This window comes from Erinaceus europaeus, chromosome 7 (genome assembly GCF_950295315.1).
Source record: "Erinaceus europaeus chromosome 7, mEriEur2.1, whole genome shotgun sequence".
Classification (NCBI taxonomy): domain Eukaryota; kingdom Metazoa; phylum Chordata; class Mammalia; order Eulipotyphla; family Erinaceidae; genus Erinaceus; species Erinaceus europaeus.
Window position 1 is genome coordinate 75,615,924 of NC_080168.1, and position 23,051 is coordinate 75,638,974.

Consider the following 23,051-nt stretch of genomic DNA (forward strand, 5'->3'; position numbering starts at 1 on the left):
GCCGAGTCCCGTGTCTGCAGTCCGCGGGCCGAGCCCCGTCGGGGCCGAGTGGCTTCCGCTGAGAGACGGGGCGGGCAGTGGCGCCTCGGGACGCGGCTTTTCACCTCAGGTGCCGGGCCCGCGGCGGCCGGTTCAGGCTGAGGAGCGAGGGGGCGGTGAGCAGAGGAGGCCAGAGCGGGAGGACGGAGGGTGCGCGTCGGGGCGATTCCCGCGCCCGGTGGTCCGTCCACGCTGCGGAAAAGGAATGCGGGTCGCGAGCCCAGGACGCGCGGCGGGAGCGTGTAGTTGCCACTCTCCCCCCTAGACCCCTCGGGACCTGGGAGGGGGTTCCGTGCGCGGGCGGGGGTGGGGCTAACAGAGAGGACAGGACCCAGAGAAGGATCACCAAAGAGATCAGAGGCCACAGAACAGGGGCCACTGCTGAGAAAATCGGGGTCTTCGTGGGTGTGGGGGTTGGTGTAAGAAAGGAGGGAAAACTAAATGGGGTCCAGATGGAAGCCCCCTGTGATGACTGACTTTTCCAAGACAACTGTGTAACCCCTGGAGGAAAAACTTCAGTCCTAGCTATCCTCCCCTCAAACACTTTATTTTAGAAAAGATCTTTTTCTTTTCTTTCCTTTCCTTTTCTCTTCTTTTTTATTAGTGATTCAATATTGGTTCACAAAATTATGAGACAACATGGGTATGATTCCACCTCCATTGTAAACTGCAGTAGTTCTCACAAGGTCATAGATACGGGCTTACTATTATTTCTATACCTATCTGTATTTATATATGTTTTCTTATGGTTTTGCCTTCTCTTTCTTTCGAAGTCATGCCTACACCTGTTACTACTTCCGAATGCCCTTTCCTCTTTTCCTAATGTGCACTTAACCATGGCCTGGTCCCTCTCTTGTCCTCTTCTCTCTCTAGGTTTTGATAGAGTTGGAGTTCAGAGCCCTCTCTTCATCTTCCCCTAACATTTCTTCCCCTTTGGGGATATGAACCAAAATTATTGATGTATTGCAGAAGGTGGTAGGTCTGGCTTCTGTAATTGCTTCTCCGATGGACATGGGCATAGGCAGGTTGATCCATATCCCCAGCCTGTTTCTGTCTTTACCTAGTGGGGAAAAGCTCTGGAAAGGTGAGATTCCCAGACATATTGATGAGGTCATATGCCCAGGGAAGTCAGGATGGAATCATAGTAGCATCTGTGACTTGGTGGCTCAAAGGTGGTAAGATATAAAGCAGGACAAAATGTTTAATAAATAGGAATTTTAAAAAGTAGGAATAGAGCAGATGTGAATAGGGATCTTAGGGTGGAAAGAAGCTAGGAAATCTATTGTAGGTATGTTCCTAGAGGCCTATGACTTAAGTAATTTTTGCTTGAAGCTTGATAGCTAACATATAAGTGGACTAAAAATATTTGGGAAGATGGTGTCAGAATTGAGAATAAAACTAGAAAGCTGGATCAGGGCAGAGAGTAGCTCCCAAACTTGAAGGAAGTATATGAATACAATTAACTGTTTACCCCATTGATTTGACCCAGGGCAGCCCATATATATATTCACATTTAGCAGAGAAGTCTGTCAAACACTTCTTTAAAAAGTACAGTTCCTTTCAACCAACTGCAGTTATGGCCCTGGTATTTCATCTGAAGAGATGAAACATAACATGTCAGTAACAATAATCTAAGTTAACACCCAGTAATTAAAAAGCAGGACAATGTCTAAGTCAACAAGTAATTCCCTTACTTAAAAATTGCTTATGAAAACACCTCTCCACCAACACTAGAGGATCTGCCAATTTTCTGAGATGTGAAGATAACTCACAAAATGAATGAGGAGATGGCTTTGCTTTGCCAAAGTTAGCTTTTCTGAGAGGGAGTCAGATTTTTGCTATTTTGATTACATGTTAGATAAATGCAGTTCCTCTTTTTTTTTTTTTTATCCAGCCACACATTTTTGTTATAAAAAGATTGATCAAATTTTGCACTCTTATGTTAGTTTTTTCTTTACAGGTGATTTTTGAGGACAGAAAGTCTCTTTTGAGGATTTCACACAGTATTGAATGATGGCAGAAGCAGTGTTGATTGATCTCTTTGGTCTGAAACTGAACTCTCAGAAAAGCTGTCATCAGCTATTACTGAAGACCTTGAATGCTGTCAAAGTACACCATGCTGCAAAGGCCAAGTTCCTCTGCATAATGTGTTGCAGTAACATCACCTGTGAGATGGATGACACCCATGATACTTGGGAATTAGAAACAAACAATGAATTATCAACAATCTTGAGAGAATTTGAGACTGTTAGCAATCCCAGCATGGCTGCTACTTTGTATACTGTTAAGCAAAAAATAGATGAAAAAGACCTGAGCAGGATTAAGATAATTGTACCGATACACCGAAAGACATTAATTAAAGCTTTTATTGATCAACTCTTCACTGATGTTTATAATTTTGAGTTTGAAGATTTACAGTTGACTTTGAAGGGAAATCCTTTGAAACAGTACACAGAAATAAACACAATCACTTCTCAAGGACTAGAAGTAATCCAGAATGAAATAGAAACATATTTAAGAAGTCTTCCAGCTCTCAAAGGAGAATTAAACATTATCACATCGCCTCTGATCTCAGGTAGAATAGACTCTACATATTGTTTTTATTGTGTATTTTAAAAATATTTCTTTAACAGTTGTTAACCTCTTTGCTTCTTTCTTTCTTTTGTAAACTATTTTGAGTTCATGTGCTCATTAGCATCACTTAAAGCATGGGAGTGTCATCGATGGCCTTGCAGTTTTAAGAGTGTCAAGAGATAATCCTTCTAAGTCACTCTAAATAAAATTTCTTTACACAAATTAACCCTTAAGACAGACCCCAGTTTTCCTCTAAACTGAAATGTTTGACCATAAGTATTTAAACATCCTATAACCTTACATGATTGGCACTGTTATGTAAGAGTGAAAATTAAGACAATAAAACTTACTTTTTTTTGTTATTTACTGTGAGCTATGTACCATTAGGCATAACAAAGTCAAGTGGGACGGGAGATACCCTTTGAAGGGTAATAATTCCATAGGGAAGATAAAATAAACACAAAGTAGTATTAATAAGGATACATGGTGGTGGGAGAAAGAGCTCATCTGGTGAAGAGCACACCTTACCACGTGTGAAGACCCAGGTTCAAGCCCTCAGTTACCACATTGGAATGCCTGCACAAAGGACATTTCACTAGTGATGGAGTGGTGCTGTAGTGTCCTGTATCTTTTATCTCATTCCTTCTCTTTCTAACTAAAAAAAAAAAAAGGAAACAGCCCAAAGGCATGGAGCCACAGCTATAACCATCATACCAAAACAAAAAACACTTGGATGTACAAAGTGCTGTAAAAATTAGAAACTTGGACTGGAATTGGCTTACTGAACCAAAGTAAAGGACTAGGGTGGGGGAGTGTTTAGGTCCAGGAACATGATAGTGGAGGAGGACCTAGGTGGAGGCTTAGAGTGTTATATGGGAAACAGAAATGTTACACATATACAAACTACTGTATTTTACAGTTGAGGTTAAACCATTAATACTCCCAATAAAGGAAAAAATATTAGTAACTAGATAAACAAATGCAGGTTGATGTGATCATGGAAAGTCTTACTGAGGGACTGGCATTATAGTTTTTGGTATAGCACATTTTTAATTTTCACTGTCTTCAACAGATAATTTCATACATGGATTTACCACAAGGACAGGTGGGATATCTTACATACCAACCCTGAGCTCATTCAATCTTTTCAGTAGTTCCAAACGGAGAGATCCCAAGGTAGTTGTTCAAGAAAATCTGCGTAGGTTGGGGGATGCTGCTGGATTTAATGCAGAGAAATTTTACCGAATAAAGGTAAAATCTTAAAGGTAAAATTTTGTTTCATGTTTTGGAAATTCTTAAATATATTCTTGGCTCTGCCTATAACAACATGAACTTTAATCAAGCTATTTTTCTTTTGTATTTGATTTTTTATTAAAATTAAGATAATTCTTGTGATTATTTTATTTAGGGCTATACACTATAGCCCAAAGATCAAATCAATTCTCCTTCCTTTTTCTTCTTCTCACCTATTTCTGTCAATCATCTGAAGCAAATTATGTTTAAAAGTACAGTTGTCCTCAGAGAATATGGTTATCTCTTCCCTTTCTGATTAGAAGGAAGGTTCCTAAAGATTGTAAGAGAAAGGCCATAGCTTTCTAAATAACACCGTGTTTATTACAGAATGCTAGCTTTTCTGGAGCCTATGAAAGTAAAAACATGATTGATTTGGTAATTCATTTAACATTTTGAATGTGATGTTGTTATTGTTGTTGGATAGGACAGAGAGAAACAGAGAGGAAGAAGACAGAGAGGGGGAGATAAAGACACCTACAGACCTGCTTCACTGCTTGCAAAGTGACCCCCCTGCAGGTAGGGAGCCAGGGGCTCAAACTGGGATCCTTACATTGTTCCTTGCGTTTTTCACCATGTGCACTTAACCCACTATGTTTTCACCCAGCCCTATGTACATTGAATTTTTAAAATAGTAAAGTCTGGGACAGGGGTAGATAGCAGAATATTTATGCAAAGAGACTCTAATGCCTGAGGCTCCAAAGTCCCAGGTTCAGTCCAAAGGTTCAGTCCTCTGTATCACCATAAGCTACAGCTAAGCAGTGCTCTAGTAAAAAAAAAAAAAAAATTAAAAAAACTTATTTCCTTTCAATAAGATATGTGTATCTTATATATGTATGTAAGTTTTATATATACATGTGTACATGTATATAAAAGTTATTAACCAAAAGTTAAATACTTTTTTTTATTTAACTATATATAGAAGTGATCTATTCATTAATGAATAGGCTATATAATTTTATACAAAATGAGTGCTTTTATTATTTTTTTTTAAATTTATTTATTTGTTGCCCTTATTGTTTTAGTTATTGATGTCATCATTGGATAGGACAGAGAGAAATGGAGAAAGGAGGGAAGACAGAAAAGGGGAAAGAGGGGGTCGGGCGGTGGCGCAGTGGGTTAAGCGCATGTGGCACAAAGCACAGGCGTCGGCGGCATAAGGATCCCGGTTCGAGCCCCCGGCTCCCCATCTGCAGGGGAGTCGCCTCACAGGCGGTGAAGCAGGTCTGCAGGTGTCTGTCGTTCTCTCCCCTTCTCTGTCTTCCCCTCCTCTCTCCATTTCTCTCTGTCCTATCCAACAACGAATTGCGTCAACAAGGGCAATAATAATAGCCACAACGAAGCTACAACAAGGGCAACAAAAAGGGGGAAAAATGGCCTCCAGGAGCGGTGGATTCATGGTGCAGGCACCAAGCCCAGCAATAACCCTGGAGGAGGAAAAGAAAAAAAAAAAAGAAAAGAAAAGGGGAAAGAAAGATAGACACCTGCAGACCTGCTTCACCGCTTGTGAAGCGACTCCCCTGCAGGTGGGGATCCTGGGGCTCGAACTGGGATCCTTACACAGGTCCTTGCACTTCACACCACCTGCTCATAACCCGCTGCACTACCACCCAACTCCCTTTTCTGTCTGGTATGTCTGCTGCTATAGCTACAGTGATGGGCTTGTCTTTTTTTTTTTTTTTTTTTAATAATTTTATTATTTTTTAAAATAAATTTTTCTGTTTTTCTTTTTTTCCCTTTTGTTGCCCTTGTTGTTGTTGTTATTGCTGTTGGATAAGATAGAGAAAAATGGAGAGAGGAGGGGAAGACAGAGGGGAGAGAAAGATAGACACCTGCAGACCTACTTCACCATTGTGAAGTGACTCCTCTGCAGGTGGGGACCCAGGGCCTCCAACTGGCATCCTTACTCTGGCCCTTGTGCTTAACCTGCTGTGCTACTGCCCGACTCCCCAAATTGAGTGCTTTTAGAAGAGCTATGGATGGAAAATTCATACTTCTAAAACTTCTTTTGCTCATCCTTGATTGTAGACTGATCATGCCAGTGACATATGGATTATGGGAAAGAAGGAACCTGAGTCATATGATGGAATCACCACAAATGAAAGAGGAGTCACAATAGCAGCTCTTGGTGCTGACTGTATCCCAATAGTTTTTGCAGATTCTGTCAGAAAAGCATGTGGTGTTGCTCACTCTGGTAAGTGTACTAAATCAAACTTTTAGTGTTTTACTAATTTCATGGTACCAGAAAAGTTTTTTCTTTCTGGTAGTTATGCCAAATAACTAATTACTTTATATGGTGGTAAGCATGGAGATAGGAGTAAGGTCACCATAACTCTCCTATATTATAGAAGTTGATAGGATAGCTAAGTCAAATTATTTGAATCAGAATAGGATTATCAAAGGAAGTATTATCTAGACTGATTTTTTTTTTTCAGAATAGGATTCCCAAGGGAAGCATTATCTAGACTGATTTTTTTTTTTAAAAGTCATTAGTAAGATTTGGCTAAGTGCCAGGGTTTCTTAGGATGCTATTTAACATTTAGAGCAGCAAAAACTTAACACTTCAGACTAAGTATGCTTGACTTTTCAAATGCATAATACCAGTAGGACTTCCAGTTGTTGTAATAAAGGAACAGAGAGGGACTCTATGTTGTCAAAACACATTCCATGGAGTATTATTATGGTTATTAGGCAGTGGTGAAGGGGAAGGTTAGACATAGCTGCAACAATATAAAGGCATGAAGAGAAGAAAAAGATAGATTTGGAAAGCTACACTTATTCTAACATGCTGTGATCTATTAGCTTTAACTATTCTCTAAAAATAAAGTAGTAGACTTTTTAAATGAAGTATTTTGTTAAAAGACATGAGTTTTGGTTTTCCTGAAGTATTTTAAAAATGTTTTACTTTACTCTAAAGTGATTATGATTCAATGTGAAATGAGAGGTGATCTTTTGGATTTGCTTTTGCTTCAAAATCTGTTGAGTTTTCTTTTTAGCTATAGATGAATGAGGAAGGGATATATTTTTCTTTTGATTTATTTCAAGTAATATATTTTGAGTGATTGGAAATCAGTTTTAAAACTAGAAAAAAGGACAGTCTCTTCAGTAAATAGTTCTAGGAAAACTGGACATCAACATGTCAAAGAATGCTGAGTCCTTAGATTACATATAAAAATTAAAACTCAAAATGGAACAAAGATCTAAATGTTAATGCTGTAAAATTCAAAGAAGAAAATTTAAGTGCAAATCATCATAATCTTATATTAGGCGGTATTTTCTTACATATGATACCAAAAACAGACAACAAAAATTAAAGACAGATAAATTAGGTTTCATTTAGGGGCTGGGCAGTGGTGCAGAGGGTTAAGTGCACATGGCCCAAGAAGCAAGAACCAACATAAGGATCTGGTTAGAGCCCCCAGCTCCCTACCTGCAGGGGGGGGGAGTCGCTTTACAGGTGGTTAAGCAGGTCTATCTTAAAGATGTCTATCTTTCTCTCCCCCTCTCTGTCTTGCCTACCTCTCTCCATTTCTCTCTGTCTTATCCAACAACAATGATAGCAAATAGCAACAATAATAATAAAATAGGCAACAAGAAAATAGCCTCCAGCAACAGTGAATTCAGCACCAAGTCCCAGCAGTAAAAAAAAATAATAATAATAATTGAGTTTCATTTAAATGGGAAACTTTTGTGTACCAAAGAACACAGTCCACTGAATCAAAAAGCAACTAGTTGAATGGGAGACATACAATTCATATAATACATATATTTGAAAAAAGTTTAATACGTAGAAATATAAAGAAACCTTACAACTCAATAATAGAAGGAATTCCATTTTTATGAGATACCTGGATTAGTCAAATTCATAGAAACTGCAACTATAATGGTTGCGAAAGTGTGGTGGAAGAAGGGGGAAGTTATTGTTTAATGGTTATATGCATTTCAGTTTTCAAAGATGTAAAAGTTCAGAGATTGCACAATAAGGCTATTATACTTAACCTTCTCGATATATACACTTAAACTAAATGATATGTTTAATGCTATATGTTAGCTTCAGTTTTTAAAAGTAAAAAAAAAAAAAAAGAAGGCTAGAGAAAAGACAAGTAGGTATAAGCCCGGTGGAAAGTAAAATTGTAAAGCATTTTAAAGAGGAAGCAGAATCTCTCTCTTCTATGTTAGATACTTTATATAATATCCCTCATTTAAAAGTCAGTATTAGTTAACTGGCTAAATTAATTTTGTGATTCACTTACTCTTTCTGAACCTTGAAAAAATATGCCATCTAACTTTGCTTACTATAAAGAAATTTTGTTTTGCTTCAATTTTCTTTATCTCTTTTTCTTCCTATTTGTCAGGCTGGAAAGGTACTTTGTTAGGTGTTGCCATGGCAACTGTGAATGCTATGGTCTCAGAATATGGATGTAGTTTGGAAGATATTATTGTTGTACTGGGACCTTCAATTGGGCCTTGCTGTTTTACTCTTCCAAGGGAATCAGCAAAAGCTTTTCATGATCTTGATCCTGAATGTGTCCACCTGTTTAACTCATCAAATCCCTATGTTGACATCCGTAAAGCCACCAGGTTTGTTTGATTTCATTTCAGAACTACAATTTGGTTATTGCTTACTGTTTCTAAACTGAAAGTTATGTAGTAACTTGAAGAAAAATACAAGTTGTAGATATCTATGTATCTGACATACATGCACACAGAACATTTAAAATATAGTATCTATTCTCATTTTAAATTTGACTAGCAGAAATTTTCTACCTGTATCTTTTGATTGCAAGGGAATAAGTTAACAGCTGGCATATAGCTTACAAGATGTACTTAAGCTCCATATAATAAAGGACTGAGGAAATAGCATAATGGTTATGTAAAATGACTTCCAAAAAAAAAAAAAAAGACTTCCATTCTTTTGATGCCTTGAGCTCAATCCTCAGCACTACCATAAGCCAGAACAGGACTGTGATTAAAATAAACTAAATAAAAATTTAATATGTTAAAACAGAACATTTGGAATATACTTTACTTTATAGCCATTCTTCAGCTAAATTCCTCAGCCATTCCTTTTTAAGTTTTTTTATTTTATTATTTTTTAAATACTCTTTTTTCTTAATTTATTATTGGATAGAGACAGACAAAAATTGAGAGGGGAGTCGGATATAGAGAAGGATAGAGACAGAGAGACATCTACAGCCCTGCTTCACCACTCATGAAGCCTGCCCCCTGCAGATGGGGACCAGGGGCTTGAATGTGGGTCCTTGTGCACTTCAGTGTGTGCTCTTAACCAGGTGTGCCACCGCCTGGCCCCTCCTCAGCCATCCCTAAACTATCAGGAAGCTGTTATTTTAAGATTATTCTCTAACTATAAAAATAAATTTCTTAGTAAAAATATGAGAAAGTGTAAAAACAGTTTTTATGGTCCCTTGAATTTTTGAAGTTTTGGTTAAACCCCTATAAAAATTATGTCCATTCTACAAAGGAAATTTGTTGTTTTATTTGAATCATGTTTATATCCTTATTAGCAAATCTTGCTCAGATTTGCCTCACTCAATATTAAGTGGGAGGGATTGAAATTGATTCTTAAATGTGATTTGTAAAAGAAATATTAATGGCTATGTTTTTTTAAACTATATTTTTATAAATTATTTATTGGATAGAAACAGAAATCAAGAAGGAAGAGACAGGGTGAGAGGGGGAGAGACACCTGTAGCACTGTTTCACCATTTGTGAACCTTTCCCCCTACAGATGAACTCAAGTCCTTGTGCCTTATAATATGTGCACTCAACCAGATGTGCCACCACCCAGCCTCCAATAGCTGTATTTTAGATCATAAAGTATTATGAAGGATCAAGTTTACAATGAAAAAAATATTTAATAGGAGGGAGGAAAATAGGATAAAATGAATAAAAACACATTCTGCCTGAATCAAATGAACCTTGTCTACAAATATATTATGGTTCCTTTAGAAATTCCTTCATAAAGAAGTACTTGATTTTTATTATAATTTTTATTATAATTTATTATAATCAAGATCATGTCCGCAAGATGATATGGAAGGCTGTGTAGTCACCACAAATGGTGATAGAATCTACCATGTCTCAGCTAGCCCTTGTTCTGTAACTGAAGGACAGTTTGAATTGCCCCAAGCAGATCTTTCCCAGATTTCTTTTATGACACTATCATATTTTGATAATTGGTAACATAAACTCTTGCTGTTTTTTGAAAAAATTTTATCCTAAGGATTCTTCTAGAACGGGGAGGAATTCTTCCACAGAATATTCAGGACCATAACCAAGATCTTGAGCTTTGTACATCCTGCCATCCTGACAAGTTTTTTTCCCATGTCCGAGACGGCCTTAATTTTGGTACACAAATTGGCTTCATATCAATCCGGGAATGAGGTATAGTATATGACTTTTTCTCCTTCCTCCCTTCTATCTGTCTTCTTCCCTTTATATCTTAAAAAATAATTAATAGTTGGGAGCCAGGCGGTAGTGCATCCAATTAAGCACACGTGGCATGAGCTCCCGGCTCCCCATCTGCAGGGCAGTCGCTTCACAGGCAGTGAAGCAGGTCTGCAGGTGTTTATCTTTCTCTCCCCCTCACTGTCTTCCCCATCTCTCTCGATTTCTTTCTGTCCTGTCGAACAGTGACAGCAATAACAACAATAACGATAAACAACAAGGGCAACAAAAGGGGAAAAATAGCCTCCAGGAGCAGTGGATTCGGTGTGCAGGCACCAAGCCCCAGCAATAACCCTGGAGGAAAATAAAATAAAATAAAAATAATAATAGTTAAATCTACTTTTAAAAATCTTTTAATTTATTTATTATTGGATAGAGACAGAGAGAAATTGAGAGGGGAGAGGGAGATAGAGAGAGGGACAGTGAGAGACACTTGCAGCCCTGCTTCAACATTCATAAAGCTTTCCTCCTGCAGATGGGGACCAGGGGCTTGAATGTGGATCCTTTCACACTGTAATGTGAGCACTTAGCCAGTGCACTACCACCTCGCCCCTCCTTTATTTCTATTGAAAAAAAAAGCTATACTTTTAAATAAAGTGATAGTGATAGAAAAGTTAATTTTCAGTGGCATATTCTATATAAAGAAAAAAAAATCAGGGGCCAGGCAGTGGCGTATCTGGTTAAGTGCTCATATTACAGTGTGCGAGGATCCAGGTTCAAGTCCCTGGTCCCCACCTGCAGGAGGAAAGCTTCACGAGTGGTGAAGTAGGGCTGCTGGTGTGTCTCTCGCATTCTGTCTCCCCTTCCCTCATGATTTCTCTGTCTCTATCCAATAATAAATAAATAAAAGTAATTAAAAAAAGAAACAAACAGGCTGGAGAGGTATGTCAGTGGATTGAACATATGCCTTCCATGAGTGAAGCCCTGAGCTGATCCCCACCACTACATTAAAACATAAAGGACAGGGGAGTCAGGCAGTAGTGCATCAGGTTAAGTGCAGGTGGTGCAAAGCGCAAGGACCAGCGTAAGGATCTCAGTTCGAGCCCCCACCACCCCACTTGCAGGGGAGTCACTTCACAGGTGGTGAAGCAGGTCTGCAGGTGTCTATCTTTCTCTCCCCCATTTATCTTCCCCTCCTCTCTCCATTTCTCTCTGTCCTATCCAACAACGACATCAATAACAACAATAATAACTACAACAATAAAAACAATAAGGACAGCAAAAGGGATTAAATAAATAAATATTTTTTAAATAAAGGACATAAAGGACAGAAACAAGTGGAACACCATGGATGGTGGAGCTGTGTTTTGGTATCTCTCACCTTTAGTGAAAATATTAAATAAAAAGTAAGGCCATGTAGGTGGCTTACCACATATGTGGGACCCAAGGCTTGATCTCTAGAACTGCATTAAAAAGCAAATTTTAAAAAGTAGCCACAATTTTCCTGGTTAATGAAAAATACTTAGTGTTGGGAGTTGGGCAGTAGCGCAGCGGGTTAAGCGCACATGGTACAAAGCACAGGGACCTGCGTAAGGATCCCGGTTCGAGCCCCCGGCTCCCCACCTGCAGGGGAATTCGCTTCACAAGCGATGAAGCAGGTCTGCAAGTGTCTGTCTTTCTCTCCCCCTCTGTCTTCCCCCTCCTCTCTCCATTTCTCTCTGTCCTATCCAACAACAATGACAACAATAATAACTACAATAATAAAACAAGGGCAACAAAAAGGAATAAATGAATAAAATAAATATTCAAAAAATAAAAATACTTAGTGTAGACATAAATTAAAAGTAAGGAAATAGAATAATTTTTTTAATTCTGTGTGTGCCATTTATCTTTCCTGTGAACTAGATATCTATATATTTCCTAAGATCTCTATATTTTCCTCTCCCTTTTTTTCAAATTTCTTTATTGGGGGATTAATGGTTTACAGTCAACAGTGAAATACAGTAATTGGTACATGTGTAACATTTCTCAGTTTTCCACATAATTCAACTCCCACGAGGTCTTCTTCTACATCATGTTCCAGGACCTGAACCCTATTTTCAACTATATTTCCAATTGGTTTTAGCAAGCATTAACCAAAAAATTTAATGGGTCAAATGATAAATACTTGTGGCTTTGTGTAGCATACATTCTCTGACTTGTTAAATTTTGCCATTGTATATAGCATGAGTGGATGGGATCAATACAGAATAAATATGATTGTCTTTCAGTAAAACTTTATTTACAAAAACTAAGAGAGGGCTACTTTTAGTACACAAGCTATAGTTTTCTAACACCTAGATCCAGAGAATATCATTGTATGAAATCAACATTGATTAAAGAGTTTGTTTTGTTTTGTTTTTAGCTTTATAAATATGTTCTGGGAAAATGATTTAGCATCAATTCTCTAACATATAACTAATTTTCCTAAAGGGTACTTTTAACTGAATCAATAGTTCTTTTGGTTTTCATATTGTCTTTAGCATTAAGATTCTGTTAGCCTTATTTGATATTCTAATAGAATTAGTAAAGATCTCATACTTGATTTTTGTGTTTGTTTTACAGACAATTGACTGAACCTTTGAATAGATGTTTCCTACTTCCTTCCAAGTTACAAGAGAGAAGTGTAGCTGTTTGATTTGCTAAAGACTAAAAGGATCAAAAGGATCACCTTTAGGGCATATTTTCATTGTCGTTCAAAAGAAAATGATTATCACATGATTTTAACAATAACTGACAAAAATATCATACATTACACAGATGCAAATTATTCTTAAAGTTTGTTCTCTATCATAACTAAGGAATAGGTCTGCTACGTATTTTTTAGTAACTTCTGTTTATCAGCATTATGTCAGGCATAGGTAAAATAAAAATAAAAAAGACCTTCCCCCTTGAGTCTTATGCAGTGGAGATAAACACATCTAACAATTTAATCGTAATAATAGTAAAACAGTACAGATTGAATAAAAGATTAATCCTATATGGAAGGCAAGATAGGGAAGAATTAACATAGGTCCAAGAAAAATATAGGCTTTTGATAGGTGAAGAACTATCTAGTAGGCAGTGGGAGTACCATGAACTAGAGTGTGTAATTCAAAGTATATTATATAACCTAGAGAGTAGGGTGTAGGCAGGAGTTACTGGAAATACAGGTTGGAAACAAAATAGAAAATTCTCAGATGCCATCTCTCATCTCAAGTTTATTTTCCTGGTAAAACATATGCATAAAAAAAAGTACAGGAGTGTTTTTGTTTCCTTGACATCTTGTGTAACAATGGATTTACATTATGAAACACCAAAGCCGACCGACTAAATGGTGATCAAAATTCTTTCAAAAAGAAACAGATAGGGCCTACAAGATAACTCACCTGGTTAGTATACTTGCTTTGTCGTGCATAAAACCCACCTTCCAGCCCAGTTTCTGTAGTACTTAGGCAGCAAGCATTGGTGCTGTAGTGTTTTTTTCCTCTGTCTTTTTATCTGAAAAAAGTTGTTTTAGAGTGATGAAGCCACAATGATGAAAACAAAAATAAAATTAGAGGTCTGCAAGAAGGCAGTAGAAATTAATTGGTGAGGTAGAGCAGACAGAGAGACATTTAAAAAATGCAGCCAATAGAGCCAGATAATAATGAGGTGACAAATGAGAAAGAGGAAAAGTTATTACTATACCAAGATTTCTGCTTGGCTGACCACCAGAATTGGAATGAAAAGAAGAGGAGGTTTAGACAAGGGAGAAAGATGACTGGATGCACAGAATAAAGTGGATCCATATGGAAATATTTAGTTGCAATTATAAATGATGAAACTGGAACCTATGAGAGAAAACAGGCTAAGAATTTTACCTACTTGGTGGGGGGCGGTGATTGGGCTGTAGCACACCTGGTTAAGTGCACATGGTGTGAAGTGCAAGGGCCAGTGCAAGGATCCTTGGTTTGAGCCCCTGCCTCCCCACCTACAGGGGAGTCGCTTCACAAGCGGAGAAGCAGGTCTGCAGGTGTCTATCTTTCTCTCTCCTTCTCTGTGTTCCCCTCATCTTGATTTCTCTCAGGCCTATCCAACAACGACAGTAGCAGTGGCAACAATAACAAGTGCAACAAAATAGGGAAAATGGAAAAAATGGCCTCCAGGAACAGGGGATTCGTACTGCAGGCACTGAGTCCCAGCAATAACCCTGGAGGCAAAAAAAAAGAAAAGAAAAGAAAAGAAAAAACCTACTGGAATAGGCTAACCCATCTATGTAAAACTATAGAGTGGGCAAATAAAGGAGAACCAAGAATGAATCCTTATACCACTGTATTTGAACTAATAAGAAGCAGGTCAAAGACTATCATTTTGAAGAAAGAAGCAAGGTGAGAGGTGCACAAAAGTAAACTTTCAGAGATAAAATGAGGGTTGTGGAGAAATAAATAGATTGACCATATTGAAGCCATTGGTACGGGCAATGGTAGTAAGATTGTATTTCAGTGCATTAAACAGGGTGCATAGGTGTGAAAGGTGTGGACTATTCAGTAGTACTGGAGAAAATAAAGCAAGCGGTTATATGTTGAAGAAAGTCATACAATATTTTCATTTGGAGAAGAGTTGGATATTCTGAATTGGAGAAAAAATATGTGTGTGTGTGTGTGTCTGTGTGGTTTTGTTTTTCCTACCAGGGTTATTGCTGGAGCTCAGTGAATGCATGACTCCACTGGTCCTGGCAGCCATTATTTTTCTTTTCTTTAGATAGAGGTAGAGAGACAAGGAGACACTACAGGACCAGTACTCCATTCATGAAGCTTTCATGCAGATGCTTCTATGTGGTAGTTTGGGGACCCAAACCGAGGTCCCTGTGCACATATGCACTCTATTGGGTGAACCACTTCTGGCTATATGGTAAATATATTTTAAAATATGTGAGTTGTAATAGCATTACCTTTTAAAAATTAGTGCATTTTCTACATGACTGTAGTAAAATAATAGCAACTTTGATATCTACAATAAACTTTCATGTACAGTACATCAGATTATCTTTACAGCTTCTCTGAAAGACATAGGTCAGGTGTTTTTCACGTATCTTAATCAGCTTAGAAAAAAGTCTTTCTGAAGTGTGAGTTAAAATCACATAATTTGCAGCAACAAAAGGCTTGAAGACACATCTTGTGGCCTCTAGCTGCCATTTTAGATGTTCTAGCTAGTCAAAGTTATCTAAATTAAACTTTTGTTTTCAAATTCTTGTTAATTTCATTTATTCATTTACTCAGTCAAGAACACATTGAGGGACTAGGATAGGCTAAAAAGTGTATTTGTAGCCTTCAGGATATTTTATACACGGTGAATAGTCAAAAACAGCTATTTCAATATTGTGATAGGTGTCATAAGATTGTTACTACTTGATACCTTGTTTGATTTAATTTTTCTATGCTTCTTATATTCCAGTGTAAAATTATAATGAAATACCTCATCTCATCCAATTCAGGGAGTGCATTAATATATAGCTTAGAGTAACAATTTTAAACTTATGCACAATATTGTCTAATGATTATAAAAACTAAGGAATAATTTCACACATTGAGAAAGGCTGATTTTCCATTTCTTCACTGTATTTTTTTTGAAGTTTACAAATTTGTTTGAAGTTTACGAATTATTATAGGCATCCACATCTCTCCTTATGTACCAAAATATTTGAAAATCAAGTAAAAGTTATGTTCTGTTTTCTGTGATTTTGGATTACATTTGCAGTGCATATAATAAAATTTGTTTCTTTTTAAGTAAAGCGTATTTAATACCCCAAGATAAAATGATTCACTACTAAAATGTTTAATCTTATTGCTGCTGTCAATCTTTATCACCCTAGAATTTGGGGGATGTAACCACGATGATTTTTTTAATAAATTTATTTTTTTAAATAAGCACTCATTAACTGCAATAAGGAAATACTTGTTGAAGAGGAATTAAGTTTGTAAATCAAAAAGGAATTTCTGACTTGAGTCTTTTGGAGGTACCACTTATCACACTAAAACAAAGTTAATTATAGGAAATAGCGTATTGGTTAAATATAATATATTCCAGTGCTTAATAAACATGTATAATAGTTGTGCTTTCTTGAGAGCTTGTTTGGAGGTTCTAGCAGGAGAGTGCAGCTACTCTTATACTCTAGACCTCAGACTGGTCCTTCTCTATTCCAGGAAGGCTGTCCTCTTTGGGACGGATGCACATGGAGCAGTGAGGGAGGAAGGGGACACCCACCTACCTAGCCAGCCAGATCAGCCGAATCAACCCTGGCAATCAGTGGGGTGACAGATGTTGCAGCCAGATTGCCCTCACATCCATAGTTGTGCTTTTTTATCTCCCTTTCATTATTGTTTCTGTAGTTGGTATTTCATATTCACAAGCTAACTTGATTCTCTGACTCTTCTTTCAGACTTGGGTAGTATTTCTTGTTGGGCTTATCCTATGTGCCCCTGACATAAAAGTTCCTCCAAATTTAGCTTCTCATTTTCTCTTCAAATCTTGCTTTCTCTAGGGTTTAAGCTAAGAAAATGAATTCAGTTTCTTGCTGGATGTTGATGCGACAGACTGTCATGCCTGAGGCTTCAGAGGCTCTAGGTTCAATCCTTCACCACTAAGTCAGAACTGAGCAGTGCTCTGCTCAAAAGAATGAAAAATTAGAAAACATGACGTTCTCAGGAAATTGCCGACTCACCTCTGGCCCCTCCCACCCCTCTTATTTGATAAATCTGCCATCTATTCCCATTTTTTATATTATTATCTAAAATGCCATAGGCATTCAGATAATTTCCTACATACATCATTTGAACAGCCTTCTGACTAGTTCTGCATTATTGAATCCCTTTTGAACTGACATTATTGATTGATTTAAAATACAAATCTGTTCCGGAAGACCGGTGAAATACCTCACTTGGATAATGTGCTTCTCTGCCATGTGTGCAACTCAGGTTTGAGTTCTGAAATTCTAGTGCTATAGTTTCCTCTCCTCTCTTCTCTCTCCTCTTCCCTCTCCTGACTCCTCTCTTTCTCCTTTCCTGTCTTAAAGGAAAAAAAAACCTGATCTTATGACATCCTTTAAAACTTTTGTTTTGCCTTTCCACTGTTTCTAACATACTCTTGGATGTATAAATTGCATCATGATCTTGTCCCCTGCTTGCCTCTTCAATTTCTACCACTCTTCTCTCTACACCATCTATTTCAGTCATTGTACAGCTTTCCCCCCACTTCCTAGAATATACCATTCAGCTAAGTTAGACTATAGACATTGGTTAGTATTACAAGATTAACTAGACTTATATTTAGTTTAAGGTTACTTTTATATAGGCTTTTTACTAAATTAGCACACAAGAAATGTCAGTTGCATATGGAGTATAGACCTCTTAAGTGAATGCATGTAGCACTAGTGTCTCCTTAATTCTATTTCTTTATGGAGATGGATCAAAACTCAGTTTTCAACACAGTACATACACAATGAGCAGTATGCTAAAGCCTGGGGTATAGAAGCCTGGGGTTTTTTATTGGTTTTGTCCCAGGAGACAGAGGGAGGGGTCATATCAGCAGCCAAAGGCCAATTTTTTACCATATAAGGAAAGTTTTGCTATATCTAAAAACATAAACTTTTCCCCCTGTGTTATTGGATCTACAACAAATCTGCTTTGTACATTGTTGGCATAATAGGCTTTCTATATACTACTGGTTCTATATGCATAACAATTCTCAGCATCACTTATGTTTATATTTTTAATTAGTAATATAATAATAGATTTATTATAAAAGTATAGTATTATAGTTCCATACTGTATCCACCACCAAAGTTCTGTGACCCCTTGCCCCACAGTAAAGCTCCAGAATTCTCAGTGTCTTAGTGACAGTTGATTCCCATTTTTTTGTTGCCCTTGTTTTTTTTAACATATTGTGGTTATTGATGTCGTTGTTGTTGGACAGGACCAAGAGAAATGGAGAGAGGAGAGGAAGACAGAGAGGGGGAGAGAAAGACAGATACCTGCAGACATGCTTCACCGTTTGTGAAGCGACTTCCCTGCAGGTGGGGATCCGGAGGCTCAAACCGGGATCCTTACGCTGGTCCTTGTGCTTCACGCCACGTGCACTTAACCCGCTGCACCACTGCCTGACTCCCCCTGCTTTATATCTTAACTCTATTTTCAGCCACCAGGTTCCAGATTATACCATGTTGCCAGCCTGACTTCTGTAGGCAGATAACCTCACCAGTGTGTCCTGGAGCCCTGACTTTCCCACCAGGGAAAGAGAGAGACAGGCTGGGAGTATGGATTGACCTTCCAACACCCATGTTCAGCAAGGAAGCAATTACAGAAGCCAAACCTTCCACCTTCTGCACCCCATAATGATTCTGGGTCCATAGTTCCAGAGGGATAAAGAATAGGGAAGTTATCAAGGGAAGGGATGGAATAGGGAGTTCTGGGGGTGGGAATTACATGTAACTGTACCCCTCTTACCCTATGGCCTTGGCAATATTTCCATTTTATAAATAAATATTTTTTAAAAAGAAAGTTTTCTTTTTTAGCCTGTTTAGTTCTTTGGTCCACTTTTTTTTATTGGAATATTTTTACTCCCCCCCCAGTTATTCCTGGGGCTCACTGCTTGTTGGGATATTGTACAGATGTGGTTGAGTTAGGCAGGACCCACAAACTACCATATTTCCATGTGAGTATCATTATTTACATATCAATCTTCTGCCTTGTTTTAAAAATGACTCCTCCACCACATTACCCCCTCTGGGTATCGCCCATTCCCGTGAGCTAAAAAACTATAACAACCATTGCTACAGAAGCTTTCTACCTTCCCAGAATGCCTTTTTCTTTTCTCCACCCTCTTCCCTGGCCAATTCCGTCCTGACTTGCCACTTCTGGAATTCTCCTACAAAAGTCACTTCTGTTTCTGCTCTTTCTTCTTCTCTCTCTCTCTCTATCTATCTTTTTCTCTTCCGCATCCCGACCTGGAGAAGGGCTGGCATGCATAGTGGGAGGTGGCCATTTGGCTAGTTCCATGTGGCCTAAATCTGCTATGGTCACACCCAACTCTGGAATGTCCGCATCAATAAAGAATTGTATTACCATGCCACCACGAGTTCCGGGTCTCTTCTCTCTCCAGTGACACTAGCCTGGCAACTGCTGGCACTACAAATCTACCGCCCCCGGCAGTCATTTTATTTAATTTTTCTTCTCCATTTTATTTGATAAGGCAGAGAGAAGTAGAGGGGAGGAAGGGATAAAGAGGGAGAAATAAAGACACCTGCAGACCTGCTTCACTGCTCATGAAGCATCCCCCCTGCAGATGGGGAGCAGGGGCTCCATCCCAGGTCCTTGTGCATAGTAACATGTTCGCTTAACTGGGTGTGCCACTGGCCAGCACCCTCACCTCAACTATTGTATCTCTCTTTCTGCCTTACCATAATTAAGTGTCTCCAACTTGATTTGTTGGAAATTATGAGCAGAAGTTATAGCAGTGTTGATAAGCACATTCACAGTGATTTTCGTTGCTGCAATCCTCTTCAGAATACCCTGAAAAATGATTCTTAACATATAGTCTGGTGTTCTAAATGAGTGCTTTAACTTAGGTCTGAATCACATCCAATATTTAGTTTTCACTAGCATAAAGGTTTAGCACTACCTTCACAGTCAAAACCTCTTAGCTTTGTCTTTTCCTTAGCAAAGCTCTGTGCATCATGCACTTTCATCCACTGGGTGGCAGTATGTACTCAGGAATATGTACCACTTCTAGAGCTCTCCATCTAACTAAAGATGTTACTTCCCCCCCCCCCCCCAATCTGAAAAATAGCCATTGTATCAAAACTTAAAAACAAAACAAAAAAACGAGACATACGGGGTCTGGTGGTAGCACCTTGGGTTAAGTACACATGTTGCGAAGTGCAACTGACTGAAGCAAAGATCCCAGTTTGAGCCCCCAGCTACCCCCTGCAGGAGGGTTGCTTCACAAGCGGTGAAGAAGGTCTGCAGGTGTCTCTCTTTCTCTCCCCCTCTCTGTCTTCCCTTCCTCTCTTGATTTCTCTCTGTCCTATCCAACAACAATGACAATAATAATAAAAACAACAACGATAAACAACAAGAGCAACATAAGGGAAAAATAGCCTCCAGGAGCAGTGTGTTCACAGTGCAGGCACCGAGTCCCATTTGGAGAAAGAAGAACTCCTTAGTAGTGTTGATGGTAATGCAAACTTGTGCAGTCATTACGGAAAACAGTATGGAAAACCCTTAAACAAATTAAAAGGCAAATACCTAATGAATCAGCAATGCCACTCGTAGGGATTTTTCCAAAAGGCATGAAAGCATGAATTTGAAAGGACATATGTATCCCCATGGTCATAGCTGCATTATTCAAAATAGCCAAAATATGAAAGCAACCTAACTGCCCACAATAGGTGACTGGAAGAAGTTAAGGGACATATACTTAATGGAGTACTACTTGGCAATTATAAAAAGAGAATAGTATGCTCTCAGAACAAAATGGATAGAAGTGAAGGCAATTATGCTTAGTGAAGTAAATAAGGGAGTGAAAGATAACTAGGGATAGTTTGACTCACATGTGGAATATAGAGAGTTGAAACACATGAACTTGGAAAAAAAAAGAGCCAATCTGCCTCTAAGGCTTTAAGTGAACTATATATGGTAGTTATCCTTGAGGACTGAGAACCCAAAACTTTGGTGATGAGTGTAATATGGAACTATACCTCTTTAATCTCATAACATTGTTAATCACTTTTTTAGAAGTTTAAATCACCCTATTTCCTATTTTCCAACTGTCATATACATATTTCCTTTAATTCTGCCACCAGGGTTATGACTGGGCTTCAGTTTCTGCACTAATTCTACTAACTCTTGGCACTTTGTCATCTCTGTGACTCTGGCCTGACAGAGTCTGATCTACTAAGGATGTCTACATGACACCACACAGAAGCTTAATATTGTGTCTATTTCACTGTGGAATAGGGAAAAGAGAGACTAACCACAGCACCAGAACTTCATCCAGTGCCAGTGGGACTCCCATGTAGTGAAGGGGCTTGAACCTAGACTGGCAGGACCAAGGAAGGTACCCTACCTCCTGTTATATAGTTTGGGCCCTACACAGACAGTGTTCTATATAGAGAAAAGTGAATTATGGTTTATATACAACTATATTTATTTGAAAAAAATATATAGTACATTAAAGAAAATATGGGAAATAGTACCCAAAAAAGCCAGAATAGAACACAAAATCCCTCATAACTCTACCTCTAAGACAGTTACTATCACTACTATTTTATTTACATGTTTAAAAACAGGTGTATAGGGTGTGGTAGATAGCATAATAGTTATACAAAGACTCTTGTGCCTGATGCTCCAAAGTCCCAAATTCAAACCCCAGCACTACCATAACCTAGAGCTGAGCAGTGTTCTGGTAAAGAAAAAAAAAAAAGAACGAACAGGCATAAAGTACTGGGGATTTTGTTATGTTATAATCATATTTACTGTACAATTTATTTTAGTAGAAGTCCCCAACTGCTTAGCTGAAGACAAATGTTGCATAGAACTGGTTAATTGGCTTCATGCTGTGTTTTCTGGTGAGATTTAATATAAATGAGAGGGAATCTTATTTCCCAAAGCTATAGAAATATACAGAGTCTGCTCTACTATTTCACTGTGGAATAGGTGCCATATATTTAAGAGACAAAATGGATAGACAGAGTCACAGAGATAACAAAGTGCCAAGAGTCAGTAGAATTAGTCCAGATACATGACACTGGAGAGGCCCCAGTGCCACAAACTCACATATTCCTGTTTATGTGATACATCTGCTTGCTATAGACATTTCCCAAAAGTACTTACTATTTTGACATTTCCTTGCATTTCTACATGGTACTTGTTACTATTTATTGTGACAGGAGAATTAACATACAGTTTTTAAAAAATGCAAATTATTTTAGAGTGTTTTATAGTTACAGAGAATTCTATATACTCTATAATCCCCTCACCCAATGTTTGCTATTACTATTATATTTTCTTACATTAGTTTGGCATATTTGTTGCAATTATTGGTGTCTAGTGACATGTTAGGATTAACTATAGTCCACATTGTTTTCCCTTTATTCCTTTTTCTTTTTTGTCTCTTTTTTATTCTCTTTCTCTCTCTCTCCCTCTTTTTCTACCAGGGTTATTGCTGGGGTCCAGTGCACTGTTCCAATGCTCATGAAACTTCCATCGCTGCAGGTGGGGACCTGGGTCTACATGTGTGTGTTCTACCTGAATGTGCCATTGCCCAGCCCTGATGTTTTCTAATCATAATCTCTGGATAGTGGATTTTGGAGATGAGCACAGATGTAGAGCACATCAAGGTAGGTACTATTAGCATGACTTAGTCAGGTTGGTCACCTGACTCAAATAGTATTTGTCAGGTTTCTCTACTATAAGGTCACTCTTTTATTCCTTTTTTCAAGTTTTACTCTTTGGTGATAGTGCACAACCACACTTTCGAAGTGAGGAGTGACATTTAATCTCTACAAGGAAAGAGTATTTACATAAATTATTTGAAACTCTTCAGCACAGTTTCCCCCCTCTTTCAAAATGGAATAATTTATTTATGCCAGTATAGATTCATGGATGGTTATTTCATAATTTTAATTATAATTCCGTATTACTTCATTTTGCTGACCAAATTTGGAGCTTTTTCAGTTAGGGGGT

At 38.1% G+C, this 23,051-nt stretch overlaps 2 protein-coding genes across 8 annotated transcripts in view; one reads left to right on the forward strand and one right to left on the reverse strand.

The window, feature by feature from the left end:
- The window catches only part of CCDC122 (coiled-coil domain containing 122), a 67,452-nt gene extending 67,233 nt beyond the window's left edge, over positions 1 to 219 (reverse strand). Inside the window, exon 1 of one of the 3 annotated variants that reach the window (XM_007526614.3) lies at positions 105 to 219. The gene's annotated coding sequence lies outside the window, so the exon portion shown is untranslated. The remainder of the gene's footprint in view (positions 1 to 104) is intronic. The other 2 variants (XM_060194797.1, XM_060194798.1) reach the window with 2 other exon arrangements.
- LACC1 (laccase domain containing 1) lies at positions 23 to 16,044 on the forward strand. 5 transcript variants are annotated; one of them, XM_060194790.1, is made up of 7 exons: positions 23 to 109; positions 2,000 to 2,614; positions 3,686 to 3,864; positions 5,932 to 6,097; positions 8,259 to 8,484; positions 10,148 to 10,308; positions 12,916 to 16,044. In XM_060194790.1, the coding sequence occupies exons 2-6, from the start codon at positions 2,050 to 2,052 to the stop codon at positions 10,305 to 10,307; spliced, it is 1,296 nt and encodes a 431-aa protein (XP_060050773.1). In that variant the 5' UTR covers positions 23 to 109; positions 2,000 to 2,049; the 3' UTR covers position 10,308; positions 12,916 to 16,044. The 5 variants fall into 5 exon arrangements, with proteins under 5 accessions (XP_060050773.1, XP_060050777.1, XP_007526675.1 ...); XM_007526613.3 differs by lacking the exon at positions 23 to 109 and adding an exon at positions 158 to 281; XM_060194791.1 differs by lacking the exon at positions 23 to 109 and adding an exon at positions 158 to 281 and having other exon boundaries at positions 3,686 to 3,789.
- The last annotated feature ends 7,007 nt before the right edge of the window (positions 16,045 to 23,051 follow it).

Coding starts and splice junctions, on each gene's coding strand:
- LACC1 (XM_060194790.1), top strand. CDS start 2,050: ATGATGGCAGAAGCAGTGTTGATTGATCTCTTTGGTCTGAAACTGAAC. Junction 2,615..3,685: donor CACATCGCCTCTGATCTCAG/GTAGAATAGACT, acceptor TGTCTTCAACAG/ATAATTTCATACATGGATTT. Junction 8,485..10,147: donor GACATCCGTAAAGCCACCAG/GTTTGTTTGATT, acceptor TTTTATCCTAAG/GATTCTTCTAGAACGGGGAG.